The 25330-nt window shown below is 34.7% G+C and overlaps 2 protein-coding genes across 9 annotated transcripts; both read left to right on the top strand.

The window, feature by feature from the left end:
* Positions 1-20087, top strand: LOC128865734 (guanine nucleotide-binding protein G(s) subunit alpha). 8 transcript variants are annotated; one of them, XR_008454892.1, is made up of 10 exons: positions 1-184; positions 1672-2254; positions 2347-2443; positions 3205-3325; positions 3562-3690; positions 3755-3934; positions 4216-4340; positions 5947-6020; positions 19724-19837; positions 19999-20087. XR_008454892.1 is itself a non-coding variant. In XM_054106039.1 (9 exons), the coding sequence occupies exons 2-9, from the start codon at positions 1979-1981 to the stop codon at positions 19688-19690; spliced, it is 1056 nt and encodes a 351-aa protein (XP_053962014.1). In that variant the 5' UTR covers positions 1-184; positions 1672-1978; the 3' UTR covers positions 19691-19718. The 8 variants fall into 8 exon arrangements, 6 of the variants coding, with proteins under 6 accessions (XP_053962014.1, XP_053962012.1, XP_053962011.1 ...); XR_008454891.1 differs by having other exon boundaries at positions 19699-19837; XM_054106039.1 differs by lacking the exons at positions 19724-19837; positions 19999-20087 and adding an exon at positions 19637-19718.
* On the top strand, positions 19902-25287 carry LOC128865735 (uncharacterized). Its single transcript, XM_054106041.1, has 5 exons — positions 19902-20146; positions 21551-21696; positions 21768-22016; positions 22095-22431; positions 24223-25287. The coding sequence occupies exons 1-5, from the start codon at positions 19902-19904 to the stop codon at positions 24329-24331; spliced, it is 1086 nt and encodes a 361-aa protein (XP_053962016.1). The 3' UTR covers positions 24332-25287.
* Positions 25288-25330: the final 43 nt, after the last annotated feature.

Genomic DNA, 25330 nt, shown 5'->3' with positions numbered 1-25330 from the left:
AATCAAGTATCGCACATCACTAAAATAGTGCAAAGTGAGTTCTTAAAAGTGATAAAATTATACTGATAAAAATCAGTTTTAAGTATATTTTAGCTATATAGCTATAAAAAAGTGAAAACTATATTTTGTAATGTAACGCATAGTAAACGTACAGAGCGTTTATTTGCTGCAAATACACATAATTGTATGTATGAATGCTAGTGTACTACATATTCGCGTATATTTTTTCTTATACGATACATAAAAATGGACAATGTCAGTAATAACTCCTATATAAATGGAAAAAGTGTTTTGCAATGTCCATATTACATGCGCGAAAGTGAAAATATAAACCGTATGTTGATTTTTTCGTTGGGATATACTCGAAACTTGCTCGAGGGTGAATTTTTGCATACCACGCCTAGATTTTCCGCATTTGTGCAAAAAAACCTATTCTCGGGAGTCGTACTCTAATTTTATAAATATATATAATTTTTTTTAAGTGCGTGATCATATATAGTTCGGTATCGAATTGATTTAATGAATGTGGCATCTTTTTCTAAAACTACATATTTTAGGTATCCAAAGAAAGTACAATATGAGCAGATCACTTTTTTATATACATACTTATATGCATGCATACATATATTAATGTGAGACACTGTTCCTCGCTATAAATTCATTAGCTCCATCCTAGTTGCCTTATATTATACTTTTATTCATGTGAAAAAGGGTGAAAAAAACTTGTTGAGTCAAAAATGCTTAATTTCGAGTGTAAAAATATATTTTTCGCAAAGTATATTATTCATTTTCGCCACTTTTCAGAGGTTCTAAAAACATATATGGAAAACAAAAGTATACATATGTATGTATGTATATTCCAAAAGTATGCTGCGCCGCAGACATAGATTTTTTTATATACAGTGGTGAGCAGAAAAACACATTTAGAAGAGGAGGGACGAGCAGGAGGTAGAGATTAAGAAGTGGGAAGTTTTTTGGTCTGATGTACATTATAAGGAGAAGTAAATTAAGTAGTATAGTGAATGACAGTCACAGCTGATGCCAAGATTACAAAGACAGTTTAATAATATAATCAAATTATATATACGGAATATATGAAAACCAAACATACAAATACATGCATACAAACATGCGTACATAGTAAATATGTAATAAAAATACTGAAGTGTATTAATTAAAATTTAAAATGATTGGAAAAGATATTTTTTAATACAATACGAGCTAATAGATAAGCTTCTTAATAAATAAGATTCACTTGTGCCAACACTTTTTCCCAAAATAATAACTTCAAATAAAAATGATTTCCCGCTTTTTCGCAATTCTAAACAAATCTTATATATAACTGCATCACAAAAAATTAACTTATGGAATTTTGAAAATACATTTAGCATATATACATACAATTGTATGTTTAGGAGTGCAGGTGTACGCAAACTGAATTAAAAAAAATCTTATTCCCCTTGATCTATTGAGTAACAAGTGACAGTTCGCCTCTACCTTTGTTTACATACACATTTTTGTCGTACTAAAACTATATACCGACCTATTTATGTATAATTCCAATTCAGTGTAGCTCAAACAGTATATGTTTCATATGCGCCTACACATAATTATGCATGCATATACTATACTGTACTTTTTATGAATTTCTTTCACTTTAATCCTTTCCAGAAACGCAATAGGTTGGGAACTGCACGCACATCATTGTACACAAAACCAAAAGAAGAAACAAGAGTTCAAAAACAACAAAAAAAAAAAAATACAAAAAACAAAAAACACTCACGCACACAACAAAAAGAGCACAAATATTTTGGAAACTTACATTAAAAAACAAAAAATAGCGACGCACATATCTTAAAGACGATTCTTGATTTTTGAGCTAATTAGACTGGCTCAAAACGGAGGAAATAGGGAGGCGGAGTCTCCCGACGGGGCGCAAGAGAACAGAGCAGCGTGTTGGTGGACACCTTGGACGGCTATGGGTTGCTTCGGGTCACCCAGCTCCAAACAAACGGATGTGAATTCAGAAGACTCCAAAAGTCAAAAGCGTCGCAGCGATGCAATATCAAAGCAGCTCCAAAAGGATAAGCAACTATACAGAGCTACCCATCGACTACTCTTGCTAGGGGCTGGTGAGTCAGGAAAATCGACTATTGTGAAGCAAATGCGAATTTTGCATGTTGATGGATTTTCCGAGCTAGAAAAGAAGCAAAAAGTCGATGATATTAAGAAAAATATACGCGATGCTATCCTGGTAAGAAAATGCGATTACTCACTTATATATGTACATAATATACATTTGTCCATATATACAATTCGATAAATTGTTGTTGTTTTGTATTTTAGACAATTACTGGTGCCATGAGCACACTAAATCCACCTGTATCTTTGGAAAAGAAGGAGAATGAGGCAAGGGTTGAATACATTCAGGATTACGCTTCCAGTAAGAAAATCGATTATTCTCTGATACTAATTTTTTAAGATTTCACAGAACGGCTTCATATTTCACAATATTTTCACCATTTTATACGTGTATTTTATTTCAGTATTTTATTTTCGAAATTCCTTAATCGAGAACTGATAAATACAGTGTAGAAAGAGAAAGTTACATTTCGGAAAATATCATAAATTCTAAATAGATGTTCATTACAAAAAGTGACACTTTCAAATTTGGTTTCTGAAAATACAATCGGACAAGTTCTGTAATTCACCGCCGAGTGTGTTTCAATGAAATTGCAGAAAATATCAATGAAATTCACTTGAAAGTGAATTGTAAACCCTATCCGATTGCAACTATTAAAGCCTCTGAAGTAAATTTACTATGTATAATACTATAGAAATTATATTCCATAATTTAGAAAAAAGCTTTTTTTAAGTATATTTATGACTTGTAAATAATTAAATTTTGTTTTCTACGGCTAAAATGTTTATTTTCTGAAATTTAATTTGAAAGAGATATTATCTTCTTAAAAAAATCAAAAAATTAGTTCACCGTAAATAAATTATGCTAAAAATGTCTTTCTATTTTTAAAAATACGTTTCAATGACCTGTTTGACCTTCAAATGCTCCAATTGAATCATTATTTGAACAACAAAAAATATCTCGGATTTGAATGCATAATTTAATATGTACCCCCACACATACATACATTGTTTATTCACATGTGATATTTTCAATTAACATCCTTTGAATTTCTCTTCTAGGTCCCGATTTTAACTATCCTCCGGAATTTTATGAGCATACAGAGGAACTATGGAAAGATCGAGGAGTATTGCAAACATTTGAAAGATCAAATGAATATCAACTGATTGACTGCGCAAAATAGTGAGTTGGCTTTCTTAGCTATCCACCCTCTTTCATACGTATAAAAGTGATTCAATCATATAAAAATAAGAATAGATGTTGGGTCTCCAATTGCAAGTCATTGATCTTTATATTATTATTAGCGTTTCTATATCTCTCCGTTAACGAAAATGTTTTCAATCACAAAATAAATGTAATTTTTCGTCTAGCAGGGTAATTTAATTCTTTTTTTTTTTTTAATTTCTTGTACTTTCAAGTTTTTTGGATCGAGTAAGCATAATAAAGAAACCAGATTACACACCAAGCGAGCAAGATATTTTAAGATGCCGTGTCTTGACTTCTGGCATTTTCGAAACACGATTTCAAGTGGATAAAGTTAATTTTCAGTAAGTATCGGCATTCATGTACACAAACTAACATAATTAAGAAAATTATACGCCCTTCTTACAGCATGTTCGATGTAGGAGGCCAACGTGATGAGCGGCGTAAATGGATTCAATGCTTCAATGACGTTACAGCTATAATCTTTGTAACTGCATGTTCAAGCTACAACATGGTATTGCGTGAAGATCCAACGCAAAATCGTCTCCGTGAATCATTGGATTTGTTCAAAAGCATTTGGAACAACAGGTAATTTCAAAAATCGTACTTATAAGACTTTAAGATAATTTCATGGGTATACGAGTATATACATAATTAGCACAAGTAATAACGGATTTAACATGCAAATTCCTTAAAAACAGAAATGTTTGCACATCGAGATATTTTCTGTGTGTATGCAGAAAAATGTCAGGGGACATCATATTTCTTATATACCATACATACATACATATGTACATCTATATTTATACATATTGCCTAATGCAATGCAAATTATTCAACTCAATTAATTTTTAATTATTTGTTTGCAGATGGTTACGCACAATTTCTGTAATTTTATTTTTAAATAAGCAAGATTTGTTAGCTGAAAAAATTAAAGCTGGAAAGAGTAAACTTTCGGATTACTTTTCCGAATTTAACAAGTATCAAACACCAAGTAAGTATAAGGAAAATCAGCATTTTTCAGTCTTTGATGTATTTGAGCGGCAGATATGCTTCAGTTAAAAAGCTAACAGTCTACCAGATGGTCCATATAGTGGTTTATAGTTAGAAATTCAAAAGGAAATTCAATTTAAAAATAAACTTTTTTGGGTTTATTCGAAAGAGCGAACATTTTCCATATTTTTGGAACTCTAATTCATTCATGTGGCTGCCTCGGCTTACTTTGCAGTACTATATTTTGTTAACTCAGCTTTCCAAGACCTTCCTGCAGCTATCCCCTGAATGGCTTCATCGATATTCACATAACATCGGTCCTTCACGGCACCCTACAAAAGTCTAAAAGCGTCCAATCGCAGCTCCGAGGTGGCGAATTGACTTTGCTGAGGCGGCTGTTAACTCGATTACCGTAATTGGCGCGCAAAAGATCGATTGTGGCATGGGGCGCCATCCAGCTGAAACCAAATATCGTCCAGGTGTGTCTTCAATTAAATAAAAAAATAAATAATTGGCCCGTACACTTCTGTTAGGTGTTTGGCCGAGCTCCTCCTTTGGTGGCGTGCGTCTTGATATTGTTCTACAAATGGAGGAACCTTCAGTTTTGGGCCGACTCCGAACGGCAAATGGGTTTTTATGAGTAGCTTTTTCATGGTAGAAATACATTCGGAGGTTTGCCACTGCCAAGGGGCAGGCCACAAAAAATAGTTTATCATTTATATGTAGCGCTCACCGTTGACCGAAATGGCGTTTCTAATAGCATCTTAAAACAAAAAAAATGATTTTGCGGTGATCACGTGCGGGCTTACCGATCCACAGAGACGGCATTTCGACTTCTTCAATGTGTCGCTTGCAACTGGCTTTGCTATACAAAATTGACTTTGAAAATAAGTATGCAATATTTTTCAACGTTGTTGAATATATGACCTGACTTTTTTCAACATTTCCGGCAGGGAAAAAGCTGTCACTGTTAATATGACATAAAATTGAAAAAAAAAACCACTGTATGTGTACCTTTACGAGATGCGTAATCGTTAGCTTTAATTAAAGTATTATTTAAGGATACAAATATTAAAAATAAACAAATTTTAATTATAATCAACTACTAGGTTTTTAATAATTTATCTTTTTTTATACGCAAGTTGATTGGAACATCAATTTTCCAAACCGAAAATATGGACTTGTTATATCACATTTAAATTTTTTTAAATGTTTTTTATTTGGCTGATCAAGTTAACCATGATACCACCATATGTGATGGAATATTTAGTTCCAAGAATTCGGTACAAATATTTGAAAAAATCGAACTTATAAGCTCACTTAAATACTACAATTATATCTCTGTTTTGCATTGCCGAAGTCATTTCTTTATTATGGATTTAAACTTGTTTTCTTTTTCTAAACAAAACAGTGGACGATAGTGTAAACATCCCATAAAATATATAAAAAGGTTTAAAACCTTTTACGCAGCACATTTTTAAAATAATGAAAGCTCTTAAGTTATAATTAATATTAAATTTATTTTGTAATTAATTTTATATTATTTTTATTTAAAAACTACAAGAAAATTAATATTTTATGTCTGTTTTTTTTTTTCAAATTAATAGGTGATGCTATAACGGAATCTGGTGATGACCCAGAAGTGATCAGAGCAAAATATTTCATTCGAGATGAATTTTTGGTAAGAACTCTTTTGCATAACCTAAAATGCATACACTGTTGAGAAAAGTAATAGAAACGAGTCACTCCAATTTATTGTGTCAATTATAGAAGTACTGTTCTCGTATGCTCTTTTTGAAACCAAGCACGCTAACGAGCATGGTGAGGACACTGTGATACACAAATTTAACGAAGCAAAGAGTGATTATAATGGAGCTACTGGACATCATCTATTAGCGAAGGAAAATTGAAATGTGTTTTATAGTGCGCCAGAATCAGAAACTGGTCGCACACAAACTCAATTTAATGCTGAATATAGAGCAAGTAGGACCATGAGCTAGCGATTAATAGAAGCAATACTTTTAGACCAATTTTTTCTTAAAGCCATATGTCAACTTACCTACGAACGTAGCCTTTGATCAAAAATATTCTGCCTTTTAATTGAATTCCGTATTCTTGGTGCTTACCGGACTAAAGAATAAGTAAACAACAAATCTGCTCGTTTCTATTATTTTTCCAATACAAAATGTGCATACAATTATACACACACATAATTGTATAGTATCACCGCATTGAAAAATTCATCATATCACATGAAATTTACTATATGTACATACACACTGAATAGATAAAAAGATATTCAAAAATACAGAAACACATCATCATCATTTCCTCTATAATTCTACTACATTTTATGTCGCCTTGTGGCATTAAATAAAATCCCTAGACTCCCCACGTTATAGCTCTTAATAAAACACATGTCCCCTTATGGGTAATAAGGCTAGTATTATTATCGTTGTACAGGTCTTGAACTTCAGAAAATGTTCAACACGCTGTTTATATAAAATAAGCTTATATTAATAAAATAAAACGTTCCCATGTCGCGATATTAACACTGTGATAGACGATTTCAGCGAAAGAGTGGATTGAAAGACGCCAAAACTCAACCGCCAATATTAAGGATAGTGCAAGAAATCTGGTAATTTATGCAAGATTCACCAGAAAAATTATGGATCGATCGCTACCTTATAACACTGGTTAAATTAAGTAAAAGGAGACCCTGGAGCAGCATCGGAAGCACTTCAGAAACCTGGAACAGCAAGAATGTAAGCAAAATGCTCCCGAAGTTAGTTAAAAAGGAACAAAGAAAATTCACGAATTGGAACGCACGCATTATGAATGCTACAACCGCAACATTTCTGGATATTGTTGAGTAGCAATTAAGTGAAGCATAATCTTCAATATGCCGCGGCTAACCGTAGCCGAATGATTGGTACGTGACTACCGGTGCGTACTACCATTCGGTAGGGCCTGGATTCCAAACCTGCTGTGAGCACAAAACAGCAAAATGGTAAAAGATGTTTTTTTCTAATATTTGCCACCGGTTGTCAGGCAATGGCAAACCTCAGAGTGCATTTCTGCCAAGAAAAAGCTCATAAAAAACCATTTGCCGTTCGGAGACGGCGTAAAACTGGTCCCTCTATTTGTGGAACAATATCAAGACGCACACTAAAAATAGGAAGAGAAGCTCGGAAGAAGAAAATAAGTAGCTTAACAACTAAAGACTACAATACTACACGCAACGCGGAAGTTTTAAGATATTGCACTAATTGATGGATAAGTTGATTTCAGAAGTAAATTACAAAAGCACCGACTTACCTACATGCACACATATCTGATAAGAGCCAACATTTTTAAGAACATTCTTAGTAAGAGGTGTAAAAAGATCAAACCATTATTCGGATCCTCAGGGACTGACTAAAAACTGAAAACAAAAGATCGAAAAGAAAAAAAAAAGTTTTAGGAGGATTATGATTTATGCTATTACATCAACAACAAGAGCAATAGTGCAGTAAGAAACGTGGAACGGAATTTCAACAGTGGAATGATTCGGCATTATAACCGGTGAAACACTGTCACTCAAGCAGCGTTCGCCAAAAGATTTTATAAAAAAAGGCTATCACAGCAGGCTAAAAAATACCTTATAAATTAAAAGACTAATAAAATTATAACAGCTGCGCTTGGAAGGCCGCTAGTTTTGAATAGTTTTTACTGAAAATATGTATTTACATATGCATGTGAACATTTTTCCTAAACTTTCTTTCTATTTTAAAGAAATATTAGCCGATTCTTCATTTGGCGCCACATTTTTTCTCCTAAAATCCTTCAAACAAATTTCCAACAAAACAAATCGTCTCAAAGTATTAGTGGTTGTGGCAAACAAATCTATTTTCTTACATTTAATACTCGTATCTTCCCAAATGCATTTTCCGGTTAAAATATATGGCAGCGCCACAAAGCTTTAGCACTGCTGCCGCAGGTGTAGAATTGATACTTACACTTTGAGTTAGCAAAATGCCGCAAAACTACGTGTAAACAATTGTTTTGTTTGTAAATAATAAACTGTCAGCGAAAAACTACTATGTTCACTTGAAAGAGATTTTAAATTAATTCACTTAATAAAATACCATTGAAATTTCGCAAAATTATGATGTTAACCTTAAATGTTCTCATGCTATTTAACGAAGTGTATGAAGTACGCTGCCAAAAATTGAAAAATCAGACGAGAGGAAAAGTCACTTCCATCAAATGGTTCCCGAAATTTCTTTATTTTTTCTTTGTATTTGGAGAGATTTTTATTACCAAACTTTAGAAGAAATCAAATTAAAAAGGCGTACAGTTAATAAAACGAACGTAGCGAGAATTGAAAACCCCAATTTCTAATGAATTCTACTCTAGGATCGGCGAAACAAATTTCTAAAAAATCTCGACTTGTACTGCAACTACTAATGATTGGGCTTACCGATATACTTATACTCATATACATATAAAAGCTATCAAAAACCTTCCTTGCCATATACAGTGCCTACAAAAAGAAACATGTACATATGTATGTACGTAAACGAAAAAAGTAGAACTGCGACACTAACAGCCATTTAGAAAATTTCCTCCTTCCTCTCCGACATATACACATATATACATATTACCTACTTTTTTCTTGTTTTTTACCTTTCCTCGTATCAAAATATACTTCGTATTCATGAACACAAATCAAATCATCATCAAAAATCATTCATACATACAACTGCATCTCATTATAAAAAAGAAATTAAGAAAAAAATCGAAAATTCGTTTTTCTGCCTCATTACAGCGTATTTCAACTGCTAGTGGCGATGGCAAACACTACTGTTATCCGCACTTTACATGTGCAGTTGATACGGAAAATATCAAAAGAGTGTTTAATGATTGTCGAGATATAATTCAAAGAATGCATCTTCGCCAATATGAGTTGTTATAGGTTTATTTTTAGTGTCAGTGGAAATAAAAATATGCAAATAAAAAACAAAATTCTTTAAGAACAATTAAATAAAAATACCATGTTTGATCAAAGACAGATATTCATATTTTTATTCATAAAATACAGAGGCATGCACATAGATCTATGAATGCATGTGTGTGTGTGAAAATTGAAATGCTTTACTTTGGGTAAGTATTAGCCCAAAATTTCTTCTATCAAATACGACTATGACGCAAAAAAATTGTGTTAATCGATGTGTTAAAGAAAAAATCGTGCTTTTTTTTTCAAGTACCTTTTTACTACATAAAAACAAATTATTTGGAGTGATTAAAATCTTTATTTTGACTTTTACGACTGCATTTGCAAAAATTATCCGAAAAATCTGCCGATAAGGTGATTAATTTTGCATCAAACACACAAACAGTAAATTGGCCACAAAAACAAAATTGTTTATGTACAACCCTTAAATGTGTTCTATAGCCTCAAAAAATCGAGCCACCTATTTAATTTGTTTAACGCCAACGCTTTGAAAATTACCATTGAGTTTCCTTGTGAAAAACCGTTTCCTTAAATTTGGTATAAAGTGTCAAAATAGTTCCATTCGGCATTCGCTACCGAGCTGTCAAACCGTACGGTCGCATTTAATTCGTTTGTGCCCTATACTTGCTTCTTTCTGTTCTGCGCTACTTAACCTAAGTTTGCTTTTTAAAATTTTTTCCACGTGCTTTTTCTGTATTTCTGTTAAAGCTTTAAACTTACAAATTATTTTGAAAAAAACCGTAATATTCCATCAAAATGCCCCCCGGGGCCAACAAGCTGGGGGATAATAGGTTTGCACCTTTATCCTCATCTCCCAAAAGCAAAAGGAAAAAACCAATAACCTCAACTCTGGATGTGTTCCCGGAATTACCTATAACCAAGAAGGATGATTCTAAGTATCTCGTTTTAAAGTCTCAGGACGACACTAAACCGATCTCATCCACATCTTGTTTTGCTGTCTACAAAGGTATTCAAACAATTAGTAAAGACGTTAACAAAATCACAGCTCATCGAGATGGTAGCCTACTAATACTTGTAAAAAGCCAAAAAATTGCCGAAAAATTTTTGTCACCTACATATCTTCCTGACGCTGGTGCTGTTGTATTTTCACTCCATGACTCTCTTAACTCAGTAAAGGGGACGATATATGCTCCATTCATTTGCCAACTTGCTGATGAGGAAATAATTGATGGTCTTAAAGATCAAGGCGTTACTGCAGTTCACAAATTCACCAAATTAAACAATGGCTCGTGGGCACCTACTGCCGCTTTATTACTGACATTCGATAAATACACTTTGCCTAGTCGTATTGAAGTGGCCTGGCGAACACTAGATATCCGTCCTTATTATCCTAATCCCATGCGCTGCAGAAATTGCCAGTTGTTAGGTCACACGACCAAACGCTGCAACAACAACCCATCTTGCGTGATCTGCAATCTTCCCTCTAAGCATTCCTCCCCCTCTGATTGTACTAGAGTTAAATGTGCTAATTGCGGTGGTGAACATCCTTCTTCTTCTAATGGCTGTCCAAAATTTGTCCAATCTAAAGAATTACTCAAAATTAAAACTATTCACAAATGCTCCATGAGAGAAGCCATCAGTCTATATAAGTCTCAAACTCCAACTACTCCTTCACCATTTTCTTACGCAAATGTAACTGCTACCAGCAACATCGATTCTTTAAATACAAATTTTACCAAAAATCAAAACAAGCTAACCTCAAATGACTCCAACCTCAATATTATAGTTAAAACTTCAAGCCATAACACCTTATCTAATACCAACATCCATACAATCTCTACAGACTGCTCTTATACTCCATCTCCCTCAGTATCTTCCTTAAATAACTCTCCTTCCCCTCCCTTCTCTCCTCTCTCCCTATCTTCATCTCCTGACATTAATTTGCCTCCCGCTTCTACGCCTTCTCCATCTACCGTTCCCTCCTCAAAGATCCCCTCGCTCATGGAAACATAAATCCTTACACTATTTTTCTTTTCCTTTTCTCTTCATGATGTTAACTGTCCTTCAATGGAACACTAACGGTTACATAAATAACTACTTTGAACTTGAAATATTAATTAAAGAACACAACCCCTCTGTTATATAACTAAATGAAACACATATAGCAAACAATTTAACAGCTTATACTCCAAAACCGTACATTGGTCACTTCTATAACCTTCCGTATCGCAATCTTGATTAGAAGAAACATCCCTCATAACATTCTCCCTACACCTCATTCTAAAATCTCGTGCATTTTCCTTGAAATTTCCTCCCCTTTTAAAATGATTCTAATTTGTGCCTATTCCCCGCCTCAGCAGACATTTACTTCAGCCGATTTCCTGAACCTTCTCCCCCCTTCCTTCCCTCCTTTCTTACTTGCTGGTGATTTCAATGCCTGGTGTCCTCTTTGGGGTTCTCCCTCAATTAATACCAAAGGCCGCGCAATTGAAGACGCTCTACTTAGCTCCGACTGTTTTGTACTTAACGATGGTTCCTCTACCCATTTTTCCACTCATTCCACTTTTACTCATATTGACCTTGCATTCTGTTCTACTTCACTCTCCCCCAAAGTTGATTGGCATCGTATTGATGATCTTCATGGAACCGATCATTTTCCTATCAAAGCTAACATTTCCCACCATAATTCAACTTTTACTAAACCTAGAATATTCTTCAAAACCTCTTCGGCTGACTGGCCTAAGTTTGAAGAATTTTGTTTGAAATACTCAGATAAACTACCTCCTTCTAATAATATTAATCAAGAAACTTCCAGGATTCAAAAAATTATAAGATCTGCAGCCAACCAATCCATTCCACAAACCTCTCCTAAGCCCCGCAATAAAAAGCCTCCTTGGTGGGATAACGAACTTTCCTCGCTTAGACTTCACAAACAACAAACTTGGCATCATTTCAAATATAATCGCTCGCCATCAAATCTTGTAGCATATAAAAAAGCGAATGCAATTTTTAGAAGAAAAGCTAAGTTGGCAAAAATTAAATCTTTTCAGACTCTCACCTCCAGCATTAACTCCTCTTCTGATCCCAAAATGATTTGGAGAAACATAAAAAGACTATCTGGTAACCTGACTTCCTCTCCTATCCCCTCCCTCAACTCCTCTCAAGGCACTCTACTATATCCTCAGGATATAGCCTTAGAGTTCGCCACTTATTTTTCTAACATCTCCTCTGACTCTAATTTCTCACCTGTATACTCTTCTAACAAGAAATCTATTCTCTCCCATAGGTACTTACCTCCTCCCTTATAACATTCAGCCAAATATCTCGACTCTGATTTGTCTTCAATTGAACTCCATCTTGCCCTGTCTTCTGTGAAAGGTAAAACTCTTGGCTTAGATAAAATTTCCTATCCCATCATCAAACACCTACCCCCTCTTCTCCTCAATAGACTCCTTAAACATTACAACAATATTTTTCAAACCTCCATCATCCCTCACGTCTGGAAAACCAGCGCCATCATTCCAATTTTAAAACCGGGCAAATCTCCCTGCGAAGTTACCAGCTATCGTCCTATTTCTCTTCTTCCTTGCCTAGGTAAACTCTTAGAAAAAATTGTTGCTACAAGGCTTTCCCGGTTCCTCCAATTTAACAAGCTTATTCACTCTAATCAGGTTGCTTTTAAAAAAGGCCAAAGCACAATCGATGCTCTTTTGTACCTTGACCACTTCATTTGTGATGCTCTATCTAACAAAAACCACGTTTCCCTTCTCTCGCTTGATTTTGAAAAGGTTTTTCACAGTGTTGGCATACACGTAGTTCTAAGACAATTATTTAATGGAAGGTAGGACCCCGTGTTTTTAATTTCGTAAAATCTTTCCTTTATAAACGTAAAATCAAAGTTCTTATTTCTGATACATCTTCTTCCACACTTCCCTTAGATAACGGAACTCCTCAGGGATCTCCGTTATCAGTTATTTTGTTCACCATAGCATTCGACGAAATTAGTTCTATTCTATCAAATTTTCCTAATATATGTCACCAGCTATATGCTGATGACCTTCTCCTATTTTCAAAATCTTCCGACCTGAATTCCATATCATCTTCCTTTGTAGACTCCCTTTCCCAGCTATCATCTTGGTCCCTTTCGTCAGGCGCTTCAATATCGTACTCTAAATCTAAATCATTCCACATTTGTAGAAAACAAAATTGTAATTTTCCAACCATTTCATTTAATAATGTTAATATTACATGTTCTCCTACACTTAAGTTTCTTGGATTAGTTCTAGATAGTAAGTATGTATTTAAAGATCACTGTCAGTATATAAGAAATAGAATTATTAAAAACTCAAATATTGTTAAGTACCTATCATGTAAGCGCTCGCTCATTGGCCCAGCTCTATTAAGGGGTTAGGGGTAGTCAGAATTTTCAAAAAATCGAGTTTTTTTTTTGCATTTTCTTAAAGTATAATGTTTTAAAAATATTGTGTAAAAATTTGAAGTGAATCCGACAAATACTTTTCAAGTTATTCAACAATTAACAAAGGGCGCTCGGCCGCTCCGGAGCCGATAGCAAAACTTTAAGTGCGTTTTTCTCAAAACTATGTTTTTCAAACTGGTGAACACTGTAACTTAAAAACCGCTACATAGATTTCAATAAAATTTATACAGCTTTTGAAAAACATAAAAAACTTGTGCCTGATCGAAGGATTGTTTTTTTTTTTTTCAAAAATTTCGATTTTTTTTAACAATTAACTGTTGGTTTTTTCCCGAAAATCTGAAAAATATTTCCTGAGGCCGCCATTTTGTTCATTTTGAAAAAAAAAAAAAGCTTCGATCCGGCTCGAGATTATCTATCAATAAAAATAATTTTTCTCATCCGATTGGTTTTAGATGAATCTGCAAGGACTTGTGATGTTCACCGCAAGGGACTTCTGGAGAAACGGGCTTCACACAAACAGCGATAACTTTTGCAATAATTAATTTTTTTTTTTTGAAATTTTGGTGAAGTCAAGTTAAAACATGATGTTTTTATGCTATGTTTTTATTTTTGTTAAATAAATTAATTAAGTAGCAAAAAAAAATTCGTGAAAATCATCATTTTTTCGGGCCTCTGACTACCCCTAACCCCTTAATTCAAGTCGTCAACGCTTTAATACTCTCCGTAATAAACTACGCTATTGAAATTTATGGACATCACTCAAATAACCATCTCAAAATGCTTGCTGCACCATATCATTCAGCTATAAGAAGATCGCTTCGTGCATTTCCAACATCGCCTATAAAAAATTTATTAGCTGAATCTGGTCTTCCCTCACTAAGGGATAACATGGAAGACAGTACTATGAAACTCTACCCTAGGATTATTCTTGGTTCCAACAACATGCTACGAAAAGTTTTGTTTTCATCGTCATCACGGATCCGATTGCCAAAAATTGAATCAGCTATATACATTTGCGCGATATTCGCTAAAACGAATAACTTGCCATTAAAACCACCTAAATTACGTAAACTTTGTCATCCACCATGGTTGATTCCTAAAGAATCTTTTATAGACAATCTAGTCCGCCAACCTAAGAACATCACTCCTAATGCGATTTATATCGCTGAATTTCGAGTAGTCGCGAGCGAATTGAAACATAATAGTTGGAGATTTCTTTACACGGACGGCTCTAAAAACTCAAGTACGTCTTTTGCTGTCGTTAGCGAGAAAGGTAAGCCGATATCCTATGGGCTGCTTTTCCCTTTCTGTTGTATATTTATTGCTGAGGCCACCGCAATTTTCCACGCTGTTCTACATGCTTCTAAACACTCTGGAAAATATGTAATATGTACCGACAGCTTATCATGTTTTCAAGCTATAAAAAATTGCTATAACCAAACTACTCATTAATTCAATTAGAGAATATCTTATTTTATATCAAAAGAAAATTAAGCTAATGTGGGTTCCTAGCCATACTGGTATAACAGGAAATTTTTACGCAGACGAATTAGCAAAAGATGCATCTAACGCGCCCACAATAACACTCAACTTCTTTACAAAATTATATATCGTCTCATCAATGAAAAGAGGCACTCGAAACTCTTCATCGATTGGATTTCTTATAATCATCATTATACAATAGTCAACTCAGCAAGGATCAAACCAGTATATCCTTCAACAATTCCAGCTAACTTTCTCGCTCCATACATACGTCTCCGGATAGGACACACAATAGCTACGCATGCTCACCTCCTTGGTAGCATAAGAACCAATAACTGTCCATTTTGCAACGACACAGCAACTGTCCTCCACCTATTAGAATTTTGCCCAATACTTCGAGATAAAAGAGAATGTTACTCTAATACGGATCCTATTTCCCTCCTTTCCAGCCCAACTGAGGAAAACATAAAAATCCATATATCTTTTTCTAAAAGATTGATAGCCTCTGATGCTAGCGCTGCATGTTTTTTAGGTTGTACATATGTAAATTTACATTGTATAAGCTTATATAAATAAATAAAATAAAGTTCCATTCGGACTCTATGCATCGCTTTACACATATGTAGGTCAAGAAACACACCAAACGACTTATTGCACTCATTTTTGGAGGGCGGTCGTCGACCTTAGAGTATTTTCAATGTCTGCATAATGCTTTTCTTTCATGGCTAAATGTAATTTTCAAAACAAAGTCTCACGGATGTTGTGTTAAATTAGACGAATATGGGGGTGGTTAAAAACAAGTATTTATTAAATTGAACGACCAAACGGCGCATTATCGTACAGCAAGCGCCAACTTCCATTTTCACGATATTCTGGTCGAATACGATGAGTTTGTGACCGTAAACACTTTATATCCCCGAGATAATAGAACACAACATTGACTTTTGGTCCATTTCCAAATAACGCCATGCAGATTTCGGTTTTTTTCGTTATGAATTCACAACTTCCTGATCTTTAAATCGTCTCTAAACCACTCCAAAGTAGAGCTACGAGACAAACACTCAACTACATAAGTTTTTTTTTTTTGATGCCTCTCGGATTGAGTTAAAAAAAAATTAAAATTGGCTCTTTTCAAAATTAATTTCTCGACCGACGGTTCAAAAGTACTGTTACTTTAGACGCAATAACTCAGTTTGTATTAAACCAAATGTCTTGGGAACATTTTTTAAGACCTACGTGAGCTGGCCCGATTAAAAAGTACCATGAAAGTGATTTTTTATAAAGAAAATTAGTTTTTTTTTTTTAATTTTTTTTTCTGAAAAAAAATCACAGATTATAGAGTAGTTTAAGCTTAACAGATCAATGTTTAACAATTTTATCAAAAGAGGCAAACTAATGGTATATGCGAAACAACAAATTTAGTGGCAAAAGTATCCTCTCCAGTAATCATTCCCTGGCTGTAGGGATAAATGGAAGCTGCTACAAAGTTGTGGAGTCTAAACAAAGTGTAAGTGCATCTATATACCTATCCGTCGGCAGCACATTGCCTTACTCAATGAACGAGAAAATAGGAGAGCCGGCCTCGAATCAAGTTGATGCTTCTAAAGCTGCCAAAGATATGCAAATGCTAGATGGCTGTTCTCGTACGAATATTCTATACTATACGTATCCTCTACAACTTTCCGGGGAATTACTTTGAAATCACTACCCTTTAGTAGGTATCGTTTTATTGCAACGAGTGGAAGGTTTTGCCGAAGAAACAGAATCGTTTATTTATTTATTTTTTTGTAAAGTCTTAGAACGATAGCTCTTACAGACTGCTTGTAAAAATGAGATTACAAATTATTACTAATATTAAGAAATAATTCAAAATATTGACAAAAATATTTCTTTGTAATGAAAAATCAAACTCGATAGAATTTCAAATGAGGTTAACTTGTTTTAAAGCACAAGCAACAGGTGCGTTATGTGCATACTTAGTGATATTATCATTTACGTTTAGATACAAATAGAGATAGGAACTTTTTCTTGTCTGTGCATTAAAATGCGGGAGTGTTATAATGTTTGCTAGTCATATTTGACACTTGCGAACTTGTGAGCTGCAAGTAAAGATAGAAATAGAGATTTCCATCGCTCAAAATCATTATTCTATTTTATTTAGTAAAAGAGTTATTCAACACCAAAATTGGATGATTAATTTTGCGCCACCTTGTATAATTGGCGTGTAACGCTTTTGTTAGGTGCTTGGTCGAGTTTATATAATTTAGTGTGCGCTTCGACATTGTCCTAAAAAAATAGAAAATGCTGCAATTTTACGCCGCCTCCGAATGGCTTATGAGAAACTTTTTCGTGGGGGTTTGTTTGGAGAAGCGATTGCTAATAACACCTTGTTTTATCATTTAATACTTCGTTTCCACGGTGATCTTTGAACCAGGGTACTTTGCGAATGGTACTAGCACACAAATTCACTCGGCTATGACGCATTTTGTGTCTGAACTATAGAAATATCGAGTTTTTGACAATTTTGAAAATCACTGTTGTATGGAAGGTGGGCGTGATACGATTTGTGCATTTTCTATGCCGGTCTGCCTTCAGCCAAGGGCTTGATATACGATTTATCGTGCCCCCGCCGGAGGGTTAACTCAAATCATTTCCTCATTCTGAATCTTACCATAAAGAAAATTAAGTCGATGCTCGAGCACTTCTACTAAAGAATTGGATGGTGTCACCCGCTGCACATTTTCGCTGTAAACCAATGTTATTTATTTTTATACCTGTAATTGGTGTTAGATCTAGAAACTCTCCTGTGATGAGTTCAAAATTCGTAACAAAAAACGGCACCCAAAATGTCTTGTTTTATGTGTTAAATAAACCAACCTAAAATTACTCTGTTACGAGCGCAAGTGTACAAGTTTTTTTTTTTTGTACTCGAAAAGGGGCTGTTTTTGTTTTTTGAGGTTTTAGGTAATAAAATGATTTTTTTAATACTTTTTTAAGTTATTAAAAAAATAATAAAACAGTATTTTAGTTTCTTTTAGTTGCAACTAAAAATTTAGGTATTAGCCCTTTGCACTCCGCAGCGGAGCTATTATGGAATGCAAATAATTTTCAGCTCATAATATAAGAACAAAAACTGATTGTAATAACTTCATTTATTCTGTGTACAAATTACAAATGCAATTTTTTTTAAATATTTGTGCCCATAATCATGATGTATGTATGTATGTATTTAAGGTAATTTTCACGATATTGTCAAAAATGAACCTTTAGATAGTGGATGTAATTTCCGCGTTATACAGAATTCATTTAGTGTTAATTATGAAAGTGGTCTAAGTCAAAAATTCGTAAGCCTATTACAAGCGAAATATGTACGTTTATAAGTTGTTCCATAATTTCTATAATAACAATGTCAAGTTGTATGTATGGGATGAAACTACAGCATCAAGAGGTGCACAAGAAGTAGAATCATGCATTTTAGCGCATATGGAGCATATTACAACTACTCAAAAACTCGTAATAGCTTACATTGATGCATGTTCAGGACAAAACCGTAATATTAAAGTAGCATTAACTTGGTTTCGATTTGAAAGAAATGAAAATAAAAAAGCAACTTATTTATACAACCCTGAGCATTATTATGAATTAATAGAAAAGTGTAGAAGGAAAAGCCACTTTCGGTAAAACGAATATCGCCGGATTTTATTGCGACGAAGTCACTAGAAGAATCAATAACAGAAAGAGTAAAAAATACCGCGGACGAATCTGTCCCTTGGCTGAAAATACAATGGATGCGTTTCTTGAAAAATGAATTTTATAAAATGTTCCACAAAACTTCTTTAGATGATTCTAAATTCCACGTTTTGGATCTTGCACCTCAAAAAGAGGAAGACCAAAAATATACAAAAATATTAAATTACTCGTACTTCCATTTTGGGCCACCCCTAGTAACGGAAGAAAAACATAAAGATATTACGTGTTTACTACCATACATCCCGCTAGTCTATCATGAACATTTTAAGAGTAAAAATTAAAAAAAAAAATATTTAATAAATATTCATGAATTATTAAATTAAAGTTATTGTTTCAAATAAAACTCATAATTCTTTATTATATTATGAAGTCATTTACAGGAGTCAATTAGAGCTGTAAACACAATATTTTCGTATGTATTTCGTATTTCGTTTTCATACAAAATTTCATACTGATAATAAATTTCCACAAATTATAAATTAAAATGTCGCGCAATATAAAAACATTTTTTAACTCGTTCAAACACATACCATTCAATATCTCAAAACAAGAAATATATGACTTAGACCACTTTCATTATAATGGGCTCATTTGTGTTTATATAACGGTAAATGAAACTGAAAAAAGCCTTTGGTGGACCAATTTTTATTTTACTTTTTTGTCAATGTAGGTGTGTAGGTATGTATTTAGTTCTCGAAAGAAGCAAACATTCGCATTATTTTAATTATACAGATGTTTTCACCATTCTTTGCCCAAGCTTATTGCCTGTGCGTGCATAAATTTGTTTTGGAGAAAAAGTTTCTCAACTTGAAATGATAGACCATTCAATCGACATCGTTTATTACCGTAATTCCACAACAACAATTAAGAGGTAAAATGTTAGCAACAATAACTAAACCAAAAACTGTTTAAAGTGCATAACTCGGCATTTAAAAATGACCTCGAAATATTTTTATTTACATATGTTAATATTTTTAACGCTTCTGCAATTGCTCATTGCCAATGATGATGATGGAATTCGACGAGATTTAGAGGATGTAAGAAGTGAACGCTCTTGCCGCCGCTGCCTTGGAAGGCTGCAGCCTTCGGGTTTGATTAAACAGTTGAAGACCTTGAGGCTTAATAGACGTTGGGAAAATGAACGGGAGTTTCGCAAGGGTATACGTTTTAAATACTATAGGTACGTATTTGTATTGTATAAATGGGTTAGGCGCAATTGTTGTACGTAAATTATTATAGGACTATGAATAAGTTCGTGCGGTTTTTTTCGAAATTTGAAACTTTATTGACGTAAAATGGTTACAAATTTAATATTCAAAATATTGTCCATCGCTTACTACTACTTTTTCCCATCTTTCTGGCAATTCACGGATTCCCTTTGTGAAAAATTCGGTCGGTTTTGCCGCAATCCACGAATCGATCCATTTTTTGACTTCATCGTAATTACGGAAGTGCTGGTCAGCCAGGCCATGTTGCATCGATCGGAAGAGATAGTAATCGGATGGCGCAAGGTCTGGACTATACGGCGGGTGGGGTAGGACATCCCATTTGAGCGTTTCTAAGTATGTTTTGACCACTTGTGCAACATGTGGCCGAGCATTGTCATGTTGCAAAATAACTTTGTCGTGTCTATCGGCGTATTGCGGCCGTTTTTCTCGCAGTGCTCGGCTCAAACGCATCAATTGTCGTCGGTAGACATCCCCCGTAATCGTTTCATTCGGTTTCAGTAGCTCATAATACACAACACCCAGCTGGTCCCACCAGATACACAGCATAACCTTCAGGCCATGAATATTCTGCGCCGACGTCGATGTTGAAGCATGGCCAGGGTATCCATACGTTGCCCGACGTTTTGGATTGTCGTAATGGACCCACTTTTCATCGCCAGTCACAATTCGATGCAAAAAACCCTTTCTTTTGTGCCGTTGAAGCAGTTGTTCGCATGCCATAAAACGGCGTTCAACGTCTCTTGGCTTCAATTCATACGGCACCCAATGGCCTACCTTTCGGATCATTCCCATGGCTTTTAAACGTTTGGAAATGGTTGATTGATCAACTCCCAAAGTTTTTGCAACCTCTTCTTGCGTTTGAGCCGGATCTTGATCGAGCAATTCCTCCAATTCGGTATCCATGAACTTTGGCGGCGCACCCTCGCGTTCTTCGTCTTCCAAGCCAAAATCACCACTTTTAAAGCGTGCAAACCACTTCTGGCACGTTCGCTCAGATAGAGCATGCTCACCATAAACTTCCACCAAGATACGATGACTTTCGGCTGCTTTTTTCTTCATATTAAAATAATGAAGAAGAATTCCCCGCAAAAACACATTATTTGGCACGAAATTCGACATTTTCAAGTGTGGTAAAAATATTGTTGTTTACGCTTCAAATAAAAAACTTATACTGACGTTTGTGCCTTACGACAGTAGCTCTCCAATGAATGTTTGGAAATGTGGATCGATGGAATAATAATCAAGTTACGCCATCTGTTGTAAAACCGCACGAACTTATTCATAGCCCATTATAAACATAATATTTGTACGAAGACCCAAAAATTAAAATTAAAAAAAAAAAACAATGAAATTAGGAATGGTGAGAAAGTTTACGAGAGCGCAAGCGATGAAACCAAAGCCTTGTCGAAGTCTGGCTGTTCGATGGATGATAAATTTGCATTCATATTGCATGGCTGGCATCAAAGTTGTGAAACCGAATGGGTGCTCACACTCATTGAACGTAAGTAAAATTGTTGCTGATACTATTGAGGAGAGCACTTGAACTGAATGCTGTGCGTTGTTTTCTTCTAGGGCTCACATACCATCGCGGTGGTTGCATAGTATGCATAGACTACGAATTTTTCGCCCAAGACTCTTACATGTGGTTATATAGAAGTTTTCGGAGGATATCCAATATTATTACAAAGAGAATACTACTTTTGATCAACGAAGGCTTCAATCCGGACAATGGCTACATGTTTGGTTTTAGCTTCGGCGGGCAGCTAGCATCAGCTATCGGACGGAGTTTGAGCAAACGCTATCTCTTTCGCAGCATCGATAGTAAATAGTTAATTGATACTTTTTTTTTTAGTAATTAATTTTAAACTCGATTTTGTTTTTATTGTTGTATGTATGTAGCTTGTGATATGGCTGGTCCCGGCTTTGATGTCTTCACCAACACCGATCATCGTGAGGCTGCCCGCCATGTACAGTGTTTGCACTCTAGTCGCGACAAGGGCACACGCATCTATACTTGCCATCAGAATGTCCGTTTGGGCAGTTGCGGGCATTTTCAACCAGCTGAAACTAGTCAACCCTACTATAGCAGCCATGGCTTATGCGTTCAAATTTATATAAATGCATTCGATTATCCTTTCTATGCGATGCAATATGAGCCAACTTGGTGTGCGTCCAAACAGGCTGCCACAAATATACCGTACAAATACACTATTGGCTACAATGAGACACCTGATCCGTAAGTATTAGTAAATATAATAAATAATTATGGAAAGTATTCCTTCGATTGCCACAACAGGTTTAAAAGATCATAGAGGTATGCTTTTTTTTTTGTGGAACTGGTTTCGATTAATCCTCGTGCACTGAACACGATTCTGAATTTAAAATTTTCCCACTACGTCATGATTTTGGTGAAATCGAGGGCGACAACTCATAAGAATGTGTTTTTGAGTTTTTTTACCTTTCAAATGTTCAAATTAAATTTTTAATTTTACTCTTTAGAAACCATATCTTAATTTTCATTCTTTAACCACTTTATCTCCCGCTGATCAACTACAATAGAAATCATGGTGAAAAGAATTCAGAAGGTGTGGCCAAGATCAGCTCTCAGCGAATTTGAAAGAATCAATTGATTGGCTGACCTTACCGTTCTCCCGACAGTCGGTTCTATGTTACCGGAACGACCCGGATTTACTATATATCCGGCCAAGGACTGTCACTCCAGCAGCTTTCCCCGTACATGTATGGGAAATGTTTTTGCTGCTACAACAGCAACAACCTTACCGGGGTCATGGTAGTGGTGTGTTGGTGATATACAAAAAAATCAACACAGTTTCGCTCATTTTACTTGATTGCCGTCGGAACAACGAGAGCCGAAGTTGCTCTCACAATTTGGTTTTGCACCACAGCAGATTTGTAATCTAAGTATTGTAGAATCTTAAACCAGAAGTCTGGTTTTATTTTGAGATTTAATATTTTAAATCTACTATTTGGTTATTGTAAATTTCGCGGCTACCGTAACCGAATGACTAGCATTCAGAAGTGCACAGGTTCAAACCCCGCGCACGAAACACCAATGACAAGGAAAGTTTTTTTTTTGAAAAAATTTTGAAAATTTTTTGTGAATCCCATCTGCAGAAGCTGTCAAGTGGAAGGGGCGGAGGAAAGTCTTTTCCACTACTTATGTGAATGTCCGGGGCTAGCTAGGGCACGACTTCGCTCCATCAGTAAGCTTTTCTTACAGCAAATTAAGGAGACCTCAGACATCGAGATAAAGAATTTGAAAAAAAAGACAGTATCACACGAGATAGTGGTAGTAAAACGGTACTGGTCACTAATTAGGATTATTGCAGCAACAACAATAGACCTCTGTAATTATTTTAATATTGCGAAGTTTCTATATATAAATTAAGAATAATTATTACTTCTGATTTTATTCAAGCCTAGTTTTTTTTTCTTAGTTTTGACCATTAATCATTATTTTTTTGTTGTTTTTGCTTAGATATAAACTCGTGGGAACTGCTCCTTTATGTACATCTGTGTCTTTTTTTACACAAATTGAATCGAATTAACACTTTTTAACTGTCAAGCACTCGTTGACGAGCAGCTGTTTCTGCTCTCATATTAATATTTCAAGTTGGGTCGCAAAAAAAGGCCTCCTTCAATATTTTTCATCAAGCATTAAATATTTTCATAAAAACGAAAAGCAATTGGCTAGCAAAAAAAATGATTGAAAAGCATCACTTTTTCGGGCCCCTAACCCCTTAATATCTAAAAGTACAAAATTTGAGCTTCAAATGAAAAAATTAACATATATAATTATCTTTGATTTTTATTTCTCATAATGGTTCTCATAGCTTAGGTAGGTAGGTAAAAGTGGCAGTCGGTCTTTAAACCAACTCACTTAGACCGTTCCCAATCCATTGTGATACCACAGTTATCATAGCTTAGTCATGTTTACTTTTGTAAAATTTTGCATTTCATAAAATCTATTTATTTAACTTCTTTGTTTCTTCTCTTCAACCTTTAGCAATATACGTGGCGAAATTTTCGTACCAACTAGTCTACATTTTCCTTATAATTTTTCTGAAAAAGAAATGCTAATGTTGGGATTCTTCGATGAAAATGCGGAAATCTAAATTAACAAACTCATTCAGTACAGGGCCACACAAAAAATATCTAACTGATAAATTAAACACAATAAGGCACAGCTTTTGACGGAGTAAAATTTCAATCACCAAAGTCAAGTATATTAACCTTACAAAAATTAAAAACAAATAAAACATCAATTTTAGCTCACGAAAAAACTGACAACACCGAAAATAAAGTAATCATCAATAACAAAAAATAATTGCATTCCCTTTTATTTACTGCGCCACTCACTTTTGCATGGAAGAATGAGCTACTTGCATTTCCCATTAATATTTTAGTCGAAGTATCGCGATGTGATTCCACCAGGGTAAGATTAATCCAAGCAGTATTGAATTTTATTGTGTGCATTGCCTGATAGATACATTGTGAGAATCACAGTTTGGACAAAAATTCGAAACTGTAAATTTCGACTGTGATACACCATTTTTTTATATACATTTTAATATCTCTCTATCGTGGTCTTGGCATACCAACTGTGACTCAAGGCGAACGAAGCAATTTCCGATAGCTCACAAACAGCGACTAAAAAATAATGGCCATCAATGACGCAGCATCCAGCTTTCTTCTCGATGAAGTTGAAAACGCACAATGGAAAGCGAATAACTATTAGTTGTGAGTGCTTCTCAAAAACAAGTTAAATTATCAAGTGAAAGTTGCTTATTAGTATCCTATTATACACATTAGAAGCAATTGTACAACGCTTCTAAACAACAGCGACTAAAAAATAATGGCCATTGACGACGCAGCATCCAGCTTTCTTCTCGAAGAAGTTTAAAACGCACAATGGAAAGCGAATAACTATTAATTGTGAGTGCTTCTCAAAAACAGGTTAAATTATCAAGTGAAAGTTGCTTATTAGTATCCTATTATACACATTAGAAGCAATTGTACAACGCTTCTAAACAATGTCTAAATAAAAGAACAAAACACAAAAAAATATATCTTCTTTTTAATAATACGGCGTTCGAAAGTCTTTTGCAGCTTTC

The sequence above is a fragment of the Anastrepha ludens genome, chromosome 6 (assembly GCF_028408465.1).
Source record: "Anastrepha ludens isolate Willacy chromosome 6, idAnaLude1.1, whole genome shotgun sequence".
Lineage (NCBI taxonomy): Eukaryota > Metazoa > Arthropoda > Insecta > Diptera > Tephritidae > Anastrepha > Anastrepha ludens.
The sequence above is the reverse complement of the archived record's forward strand: the minus strand, read 5'-3'. Positions and strand labels throughout refer to the sequence as shown.